At 36.9% G+C, this 11,176-nt stretch overlaps 1 protein-coding gene across 1 annotated transcript; it reads left to right on the top strand.

Moving 5' to 3' along the window:
- The first annotated feature begins 435 nt into the window (after nucleotides 1-435).
- XKR9 (XK related 9) lies at nucleotides 436-10,381 on the top strand. Its single transcript, XM_009976837.3, has 3 exons — nucleotides 436-707; nucleotides 8,503-8,726; nucleotides 9,738-10,381. The coding sequence occupies exons 1-3, from the start codon at nucleotides 436-438 to the stop codon at nucleotides 10,379-10,381; spliced, it is 1,140 nt and encodes a 379-aa protein (XP_009975139.3).
- The last annotated feature ends 795 nt before the right edge of the window (nucleotides 10,382-11,176 follow it).

The raw sequence follows: 11,176 nt of genomic DNA, 5'->3' as shown, positions 1-11,176 counted from the left end.
TCTCTTGGACTGATTGTTCACTGATATCTCAGTACCTTCTGCATTTTGTACTTGCTTGTTTAAATGGTGGTGAGAATTGCTGTATGATACTTTAAAAGAAAATATTGTTACTGCTAATCTTCCTTTTTAATTCTTCTTTTTAGGATCCAGTAATGAAGAAAGACTCCACCCATTCAAAAGACAATTTACATTTATCTTTTCCAGAATAAGCATGCATCGGTGAACTTAATTTAGCATTTCAATCAAAAATACAGAAAAATGCAAGGCCCTTTGCCATAATAAAAATGCATAATCCAACTTTCCTTTGTATAATGTCCCATGAGCAGGTGGTATCATCAGGAAAAAGACTCCATTGTAGGAAAGTATTTAGATTAATTCTGACTTTCCTTTACATGAAGTGAAGAGAGGATGACAGCAATGACAGTCTAATGCATAATGAAATTTACTAAGCAGAATTTTATTCTTTTAATTGGTGGAATTATAATTTATGTAGTTGATATTGGAGTGGACTTCTGGGTAGCTAGTAAATATTTCTCTCAAGGACAATATTCTTGGAGTATATTGATACTATGTTTTAGAGGTCTTTCATCATTAATAACTCAGATATTCAGTTATGAGTGGTTTAAAAATGACTGGGAAGGTACTGATACCGGGAAGTTGAAATGGATTTTTCTAGTTCACCTCTTTCAGTGTGGAATTTTTATAAGGTAAGCACATTTTAAAATTTATTTTTAAATGAGAAATCATATTGCTTTAAGGCAATTTATTAAGAAATGTTTAATATGGCTTCAGGGACAAGACCACTTCTGGCCTTAACAATTATTGCTCCATGTAAGCAAATGGATTTTTGTCTGCTTATGCCAGGGTAAATTATGTCACGTTTTGATGGAAATGTAGATCTTCTTTCATTTTACCTGTAAGTAATAATTTTTATCATTCACAGCCTATCTCTATTTGATTCATCAACATTTTGATAGGGCATATTTAATAAAAATGCTTGCTTTACCCAGTCACACTGTTGTAATCGATAAATTATTTTTTTTAAAGTGATGTTAAGAAGGGAATTGATTTAATTATACTAAACAGGTGAGACAGCTAAAATAAGAGGTAATTTTTGATTCTGAGAGACTAAACATATGTAGAAAAAACACCAAGATTCGGGAGAGAAATTAATAGTTGAATAGTTAGTAAGAATATTTGCAGCAGTGCTTCCTGTGAGGACTGAGTTAATGGTGACAGAAACCTTTGTTTGCTGAAAGGCACATGTCCAGGAATAGTTTAAGATACCATATGCTTAACATTCTGTGGTGGCTTTGCTATAAAATTATCATTATCATTATAGAGATCATTATGCCAAGATCTTATTTCCATTTTAAAACTGAGGTGAAAGATGCTGACAAAAAGTCTTGGATTTTAATTATTTTGAGTATGCAACATGCAAGAAACATGACTGAATATCGACTTATTTGAGACACTTAATAAAATACTTGTTTAAAATTCCTCTTTTAACTTCCTATGCTATGCTATGGAGAATGAGGAAAGATATATGGATGCGAATGTAAAAATTCCCTTCACACGAATGTTTTACTCACTTGATGTTATCATGGATTAAGGAAAATGATGGAGCTTTTAGGTGCTGGAATTAACTTTTGCCTCTCAATATTCTTTTTACTTTTGTCCATCAGCTTTATTTTTCTGCTTCTCCTCCTTTTGCAATCCTGAAGTTTTAGACTTCATAGAGGACTATTTACTGACAGGTTTAATTTTTCTGGTGTCAGGTATTCGAAAAACTTAGAAATACTACATTTTGAAGAAAAAGAAAACTCCCCTTCAATTTCTCTGGATGGTTTCTTACTCACTAACCAGATCCATGGACGTGTGTTGGTTCATGTGAGATATACCAAGACCTGGCCACAGGGACTTTACCAGCCTTTGAGAGAGAATGCCTCAGGGACCACTGTGACACTCTGCTTTTTGTCTGTCCCCAAGGCTTTTCAACTTCAGTATGGCTGGGAGTGCCATTCCTGTGCTCAGGGCTTACAGGCATACCCCTCTGAGTTTGTTTCCTCCAAAGGCCATTAAAGCCATGACCTCTCTTTTTGGTAACTGGTGATAAATGTTAAGCCAGTAACTCTGGTGTAGAATGGCAGAAGCCGCTCTTTCAGTGTCTGGCCAAAAACCTCCCTTCTTCAGCTTTCTTTTCCATGACCTTGTTCTCTGCAATCTGTTCAGGACTGTAATTCTGGCTTCACCTCTGGCTTGGCTTTACACTTCCAGGTTGCCCCTAAAATTTCCCACTGACTGAGTGCCTATTCCTAGACCTCACCTTTCAACACAGACTTTCAGAATTCAGGCCCAAGCTCCGATTGTCTACAACTCTAGACACTTAATCTTGACTCAGTTCTTGTATCTATGCAAAATGCTGCTTTTATGGGCAAACCTTAATAGACTACCTTAACTCTAAGGTAATCCATGAAACTCTTGGATTTAGCTGAACTCATACCCTTTCCAATTAATACCTCTCACCATGAATTTCTATAATTTTCAAAGCTTCCTTCCCAGAATTAGCGCCATCTTCTCTGAGTGGCTTATTATCTAGTGAACACAATCTTGCCCTTTGCACTGACAGTGTTGTCAACTTGGTCACCTGTTCTCTATCGCACAAATGATATTTTCTCCTGTGCTGCCACTTACACTTGGAAAAAATTGCCGAGTTGATATGTACAAATTACAAAGTTCTTTCAGCCACTCCTCAAAACTCAGCAGTGTGATAATGCATACTGTAAAGTATAAACTGATAACAGCAAGTTGACACCTGGCTTGTACCTTTGTGATCAACTATTATATGCTTCCCATTATATGTGTTTTCTTAGGTGTATCCGTGTACAACTCCCTTCTGTGTTCCTTCTTAGTCATCTGATCTATCCAGTTAATTTAGACAATGAGTCTCTCAGGCTTACCTTTATAGTCAGTGGATAAAAGTAGATTTTGTCGGGAGTTGGGTCATACTTGTTAAGGTGAACTTCTCCAGAAGGTCATTTGGGGCAAGAACCTATATTCTCCATTCAATACAGAGGAAAATAGGGTCCTAGTCAGTAAATATGATTTAGCCAGTGAACTTAGGATGCCTGAAATTAGAAGATGTGAATATACCTTACCAAATCATTTTCCTTCAATTCTTCCTTTTTTTCTTCCCTTCTTCCCGCTCTCATATGTCTTTTACACCTCTTGCCCCATCATTGAAACGGGGAACTTCATTATGTTATGTTTGTACAGTGCACAGCACAACGGGAATCAGTCCGGTTAGGTTGTCACTGCTAATGCTAAGTAATAAATATGGAAATAATATGTGTGTATACATCCATGTACATATAAGTATTAAAAATAGAGAAAAATGAAATGAAAATTATTTTATATCTAATGAAGCTTTAGTTTATTTTAATGGAAATAATGTAGACCTGTAATTATATTTCATATGAAATATTATTCTCTGCAAGAAGCAAAATTAAGTTGGTAAAGTAAATATTAGCTATGCTGACTAAAATTATTTTCAGCCTGACCCATTTAAATGGGTCACACGAATGTTGGTAGAATTGAGAACAGACTGTGGCATAACAGTCAACATTAAGACAATAATGCAGTCAGTGAATGTGGGAAAAGGGGACATTTCCCTGGGGCACCATATGAATTCTGGAGTCCGCTGATGTGTAGCAGTTTGCAGCATCAGTCAAGGACACCTGCAGAAGAGTACATTTTAGCCATCAATAACCTTCACTGTCAGAATAGGCGGCCATACAGGCAGCAGCCATTGTGATATTGGCAGCTGCTATTGTGTCTCTTGATGTTTACAGGTAGGCTCAAGATGCCCTGCATCTTTGAACAGGAGCAGATGAAACAGATTTTTTGGCAACTATTAATTCTAAATCCATGAGACATCAGAGTAAATGTGAGTGCTTTGCTGAACCTGGGATTATTTCATTACACGATTTGAAAAGGTGATGAGAAAAATTCAGTCAAGATAGGTGATGTTCAGTTTATACTGGTACAGAATTAACACCTGTTAAGTCACACCCAAACCAAGAATGGATCAAAAATAAGGACTGAAGCTGGTAACATGCCTCAAGCAATTTATGTGTATCACAAGAAGTTCCGCAGGACAAAATAAATAGAAAGGTATTTAAGATACCAAGTCAGTGAGGTACAGAGTCAGTTAAAAGTGGAAAGTTTGTAATGCTACTTTGAGTTAGAGGTTACATAATAATATATGCTTGATCCCATTTTTGTAATGTAAATTTAATGTCCTAAGTATTGACTTGCATCAGTTTAATGGACTTAATCCAAGCCTTTTGATACTTAAAAGATTAAGTTTAACATGCAGCAGAGAATAATTTTCCTTTGATTAAGGACTTATATGATGTTGCAAGCTGTGATTGCATGACCAGAATTTAGAAGGGACAATCGTTGCTGCCAGGTGTCTCTCACACTCTCCCTCTATGAATTTCTAAATGGCACCCAAATCTTCATCAATGTAGTTTGATGAGATGGGACATGAAGTGTAGTGCTGGAATTGTGGTGGAACATCCTCAGTAGAAATTTGAGGGGAAACAGGTGACGTGGAAGCACTGGCAAGGCAGTTTGCCTGTGACATGTGAAGGCTGTGAAGCAACAAAACCAAGTAGCTGTCATCTCTGAATTCCCAGTCATGCTTGGTGAGCCAAAGCCTTACTAATTATACAGGAGTCCAGGAGGAAACTTCACTCCTTATGAAATGATGATGAAAATGTAGGAGTGTCTTAAGAACAGAGACAGTGGAGCTGTGTTCCAATGAGTGTTTATAACAAGAAGGAGCCCTATCATCTGCATTCTCCACAAATCAACACTACAGAGGCAGAACCCTTTTTTTTTTTTTTTTACCTCCTATCCAAGTGAATATAATATTTAGAAACACTGATAATTCTTTACAGTTCACATATGACAATTCCAATTGTAAAGAAATTGTGATTTTTTTACTCTGTTGGCTTCCAAGTATCTTATATACTTCAGATTAATGAAAAAAAAAATCCTCTTTAATGAATCTAGAGGGAGAAGTAAACACACAACACTTACCCTTTTCACCTTCAGTTTAAGATGTATGTCTACTTAAAATACATAACCAGTCCAATACTTTTAATGAATGTATTTTTATTAGAACCTTTTTTTCAGTTTATGAAGACTGAAACATGGAGCTGCTATTGCAATAGATATATTAATATAGGGTTATAATTATCATAGGTTCATAGTAGGCACAGTGTTTAGGGCCATAGGCATGATAAAGGAGAAAATTTGAGTCTGATCCATCCCTTAGTACAGACTGAACTTTGCCCTTGGCTGTGAATGCAATGTTAGGCCTAAAAGTTGGCTATGGGTCCTTCTTAAAACGTCCGAATATCACATGCCAAATGGGCAGACGGGAATGGGAGTGTAAGCTCAAAATACTTTTAAAGGATAAAAGACTTGTCAAGTGAACTACAGTAAGTGACATAGGTGTGTGGTGCTCAGGGAACACCACCTCGCTCTAATACATAGTCAAAGAGCAATGGAAGTATTTGGACTTTTCTAGAAAAAACAAGGTATTTTATACAATATTCAGAGTCAGAAATGGACTAACTGAAATTGCTACAACTAGTGAAAAATACTATAGCATACCACCTCATAACAATATACACTTAGAATACCACACTCAGAGGAAAATGCTTCTGAAAATTGACAAGTGATTCCGGGTGTGCATCTAGCTGAAATAATCTTTTTACATGTCTGGTTCTTGTCTTGTGTATAATCTGCCTCCTCAGAAGTGAGCTCTGCTGCTTGAAACTTGTGCAGCTGGTTTCCACTTCTTGCTGCATGGCCAAAAGCATGCTCTGGTGAACGAGTCCATGGACAATTAATAGATCAGTCTACCCAATTGTTTTTTCTTGGAAACATTGCAAACTCTCCAGATGTTTACATCTTGGATGCAAGAACCAGATGTTTTGTAATACTTATTGTTCTATAAACTGAAAAAGCTATAGATGTCTTGCCAAACAGTTTGGTTCTTTGCTTATGAGTGATTATTCTGAGAACACTAAGATAAATACACGAAAACTTAAAAATAGATAACGGTTTCCTTTGGGAGTAAATAAGGGTTCTAAAGCCAGCTCACAGAATCAACATATGGACCGAATGGGGGTCTGCAGTCTGTGAGCCTCTGCAAGGAGAAGAGCAAAGGATCTTCCCCTAAGGCTCCTCAGTAGCAACACAGCTGTTCCACACCTACTACTGATGCTTCCAGGTTGAAATTCTCACTTGCATGGTTGACATCCTTCAACATATCAGGGAATAAATCATGATTCCTCTAACATGCACTTAACCCAAGACCTGCAAATCCTGGCTGTACTGATTATAGCTATGGAATAACACCTGACACTGTCTCCCCAGCGGTCAAAGGATTTGGTCTTTAAAGGTGGTGAAGGTGTTAAACTTTTCACACCTGGACCCAGGAATTCTTCCTAACTCCCTTTGTAAGCAGAAGGGGACTGTGCTCCAATGGCATATTGGGATGAGGTGAGTCTGTGAGATCAGGGTGTCTAGTGATCTGTTGCCCCCTTTTTTCTATGTAAAGGAAATACAACTGCATGGGTTTCATGGGGCCCGTAGTGCGTATGATCTGGGGGACAAGCAGGGAATAGGGAACCTGCAGCACTTCAGTATGAGTCTTGAAATCATTCCAGATGCAGCCTTAGGGAATGGAAGTAGGAGACAAGGTAAGGTATGGGACCTTGCCTTACTTGTTACTGTTACCTGTATAAAACTATGGCTGTACCTCACAAAAATAAACAGAAGTAAACCAAATTAGCCATTTGGTCAATTGGAAGAAATCATCATTTTTTCTGCAGAAAATCCAAGCTAAACCAAGTAAAACAAAGTCACAGACAGGTCACGAAAACTTCAAACAGAGCAAGCCTGGCAAGCCTCATTCCTGAGGCCTTGCAAAGCTTGTGCCATGTTACTAGCAATGACAATGCCACTATGGTGCTGCAGTTACAACGGGTAGCCTACAAGCCACACAGCCACTGTTACTGACCACTTGAAATCAAGTAAAGAGCAAAAGGGAACAAGAATTGCTTTGCTTCAAGACAGTATTTACATGCACACTTACAAGGATACTTCTACCTGCTTTCATTTGTTAACTAGTTCCAATAGATTCTTTCTTTGCTGTTGAGCAGTTGCACTGGGAAGAGGTCTTTCGCTGTGAAAACCCCTTCTTCTGGAATTGCTCCATTTCATCTATTATAGCATTACCTATCTTGCTTGGCTTCCAAAAAACTACTGCAAAGACTCAAGTCATTCACCAGGGCCATGTATGTGTGTGTGAGTTCATTAGGGACAATGGAAACACTAATTCCAGCAGCTGGAGCTCTGGTCCTCCATCAGGTTGCAGCCACCATCCTGCTTTCCTAAACACAGCTGTGAAGATTACCATGTACAATAGCTGGTTCTTCCCTTATTATCAAAATGGCTATTGATTAAAACTTAGGCGTACTCTCCCCTCTGATATCCATGTTCACCCCCAGGCCTGAAGAAAAGGTCTGAAAATGGGAACAAGAGCTAGGTTTTATTTATCTCTAAGCAAAGCATTAGAGACATCCTGAACAGAAAATGTTCTTTATAACACAGAATGTACACCAGTCCTGACTAACTAATTCCATGTATCTTTGCATTTACTGCTCTTTTAGAGGAGTTGTTCGTTTAGGCTGAACTGAAAATAAACCAGAACTGTTCTAAAAGTCATTCAGGTGCACTCATTTGCCAAGGCAAATGGCTTCTTCATGTAAAGCCACTCAGATTATTAATAGAATCTGTCAACCCAGGAATCCATGTATTTTGAAAATAATTTTTTGAAATGAATGTCTTCCTGAGTATTTAAAAAGAACACTGTGGTGATTTTTTTTTTTTTAAGTCTGTTGTATGTTTGCAATTCATCAGCTATTATCCCTGGGGCTTATGGATCTATATTATACTTATATAGGTGTGGATGTTCGCAGCTGGATATTCACTAATACCCTTAAAAGGATACAAAGAAAGTGAACAAGTATCTCAAAGGCAGACTGAGGAGAGATGCTAAGGGAATTTTCAGGAATGTGGTACTTTTAAAGAAACAAGAACCTAACAAAATAAAGCTTGCAATCTTTATTCAGGCAAGACTCACTCTGTTCTAGTAGATTTTACATTGCATCAGTATCGCTGGGCTTAAATTATTATCTGATATCACTGGTACATGACAAATATAGGACAAAATTTTATCTTAGTAGAAGGTGCTGGATTATATTCAAAGACAAAATTTTATCTTAGTAGAAGGTGCTGGATTACATTCAAAGACAAAATGTGAATGGAAAATGAAATGGGATAAAATGTTGTTAGCCTATATCATTTTATTGAGTTGTGCTTCTAAAATATGCTGTCTAATCAAGTCTCCTTTTTTAATAGGTATTGGTTTGCTTTGAAATATGGCTGCCAAGCTGCATTTAAACAAAAAAGCAGTGGAGATGCACCAGAAACAGACCCTCACAACTTCATTCAAAAACAAGCTGTTGATGTAGTGACTGATATTAACATGCTCAGGGTATTCAAGACTTTTCTTGAGACCATACCACAACTTTTTGTCCAGATTTATATCCTCATGGAACATGGCAAAAATAATTTCTGTCAATGTGAGTCTGTCTTTCTCATTAATTTGTAAGTTGGGTATCATCTTACCTACAAAGATAACTCATGTGATTGGATAACATTTTAAATGTACCTTGGAAAACATACACTCCACTCTCCATTTAACTAGAGTTTCTGTCTAGCAGGTTTATCCGTTCTGATAAACCTATGAGAAGGAAGATTTCACTAGAACAAGTCATAATATCTAATAGAAACATGATACATCACTTGAAAATAAGCTATTGAATGCAATTAGCATATAATTTGCAGAGTAGTTTGGTGTGTTTTTGCTTTGTTTCTTTTAAAACTGCTAACTGGGCATCTTGAAATCAGCAGCCCTGTGAGCTGTCACTGCCATCATCCACATTACAGATGAGAGACAGAGTCAGAAAAAACCTAAGGATATGTCAACATTGCAGAATGTAATATGATTAAGAGATACTGATTCAACTCTCAGGAAGACAGCAGCTGTGCCATTTCCTGCTCTAAAACTAGCAGAATTATTGGCAAGACATTGAATGACTCAGGGATGGAATTTATCCATGGACTCAGGGATGGAATTTATCCATGGAGTCAATAGATACTTACACAAAATGGCCAGACCAATCTCAAATATGACCATGTGAAGGGTCAAGACTTAGTTATAGATTTCTACATTATATACAACACAGAGTCAGTATCAGTGCTGAAACTTAAGTTTTTATGGGGTATTCACAATACTTGGGGACTTTCTAAGTCATCTGTGTATAGAGATGGCAAATATGATACATAACTTAAGCAAGAACATTAATGGCCAGAGGCTGGAGGGATAACATAGGCATACCAAACAGCACTAGATGCCTAGATTTATGTAACTAAACTGAGCTTTAAAATTAAGGTGACTTGTTCAGGAGCACAGAGGAAGTATAAAATTGGTATAAAGAAAGGGTTAAGAAAGCATGAACTTGTCCAAAAATTATAATGTAAAATAAGTATCTTTTTCTTCAATCTAACATTCTTCCTTGTGTTTTGTTTAGATGCTGCCATTATTATGTCTTTTTGTGGTATCTCCTTTTCAACGGTTGATTATCAGATATCATTACGAAAATCTCTGCCCGATAAAGATGAATTTCGCGTGCTTCCTAAGTTAGTGTATCTCTTCTATAAACTGCTTACCATCACTTCTTGGATACTTAGTATTTCACTGATCACTCTACTAAGTGTTAGAAGTTCTGTAATTCTGATGATATTTCTTTGGATCTGTGGCTTCAGCTGGACTTTGAAACAACATACTGCATTTTGCAAATCTAAGAAGATGGAATATCTGTACAGAACTGTTGTTGGAATCATTCTAGTTTTTACGTTTTTTAACATAAAGGGAAGAAAAACAAAAGCTTGCATTTCTATTTATTATGCTACTCACACTGTTGTAACTCTAGGTATTTTGCTTCTATATATGTTCTGGAAACCTTCCATTATCAAGGAAATACATTTTACAATAGTGAGCATCCTAACTGTTCTTAGTCTGGTGGTAGGTATTATTTTTCTTGTTGTTTATTACAGGCATTTTCATCCCACTGCTTATTGCAGAGCACAGGCATGTTCAGATGAAGTTGACGGAGAGGCAGGACAAAAAGATAGAGTGAAAATTGGTAGATTTCAAAATTTCATAATGCAATGAACTTTCTGGACAGTCTGTTGCTTTGTCACTGTTTCTTGTGTATCATCACTGAGTAGTGCATAATGGAGAAGAGTTATTTGCTCTGAATAACTGTTGCTTTCTGTGATGCTGTACAAAGCCTTTATAACATGAATATTTCTCTATGTGCTGGTCAAAGTTACTTTTGAAAAAGAAGTAATTTAATCTATCCATCCAACACAATCCACTGTTGTAGTTTTTAACAATGCAAATAAAACATACAAAAAGCTAAGACTTAATCAAATGAAAGCTATAATTAAAACAACATTCTATTTATTTATGTTGATTCTGAAAAAAACAGGGTTTGCTTTTCTTTTCTTGTTGAAAGAGGAGTGCATTTGAAATAATTGAGGGTGGTGTTAAGTTATCTGATTCTCCCCATTAGTGTGTGAGCTGCAGTTCTTCAGATGAGCATAGTTACAAAACATACTGCCTTCTCCCTAAATACCCCTTGAAGAAGAATAGCTTTGATTTATGGCTCAATCACTGTCTTGCCACAAGGAAATTTGGGAGATATTGTCAAGCATTTTATCTTCTAGGTGTTTTAATGACTCCTTTATTGTTTTTGTTCTGCTAATCTTTCACACAACCTTCTGTATTTAGGGGTGATGCCAGCTTGTTGTTTTGGATTATAATAGCAGCCTGAGTGATTTATGGATGGCAACAGGAGTCTTGCATATAAAGGAAGAACTGTCTTCCTTGAAGATTTCCTCTCCTTTGAGCTCTAAGATGTAACACTGAATGCTGATTTCCACTGAAATAGGAGGCTATGCAAGG

This window comes from Tyto alba, unplaced genomic scaffold (assembly GCF_018691265.1).
Source record: "Tyto alba isolate M040663 unplaced genomic scaffold, T.alba_DEE_v4.0 Super-Scaffold_9, whole genome shotgun sequence".
Lineage (NCBI taxonomy): Eukaryota > Metazoa > Chordata > Aves > Strigiformes > Tytonidae > Tyto > Tyto alba.
This window is presented reverse-complemented; position numbering and strand designations above follow the sequence as displayed.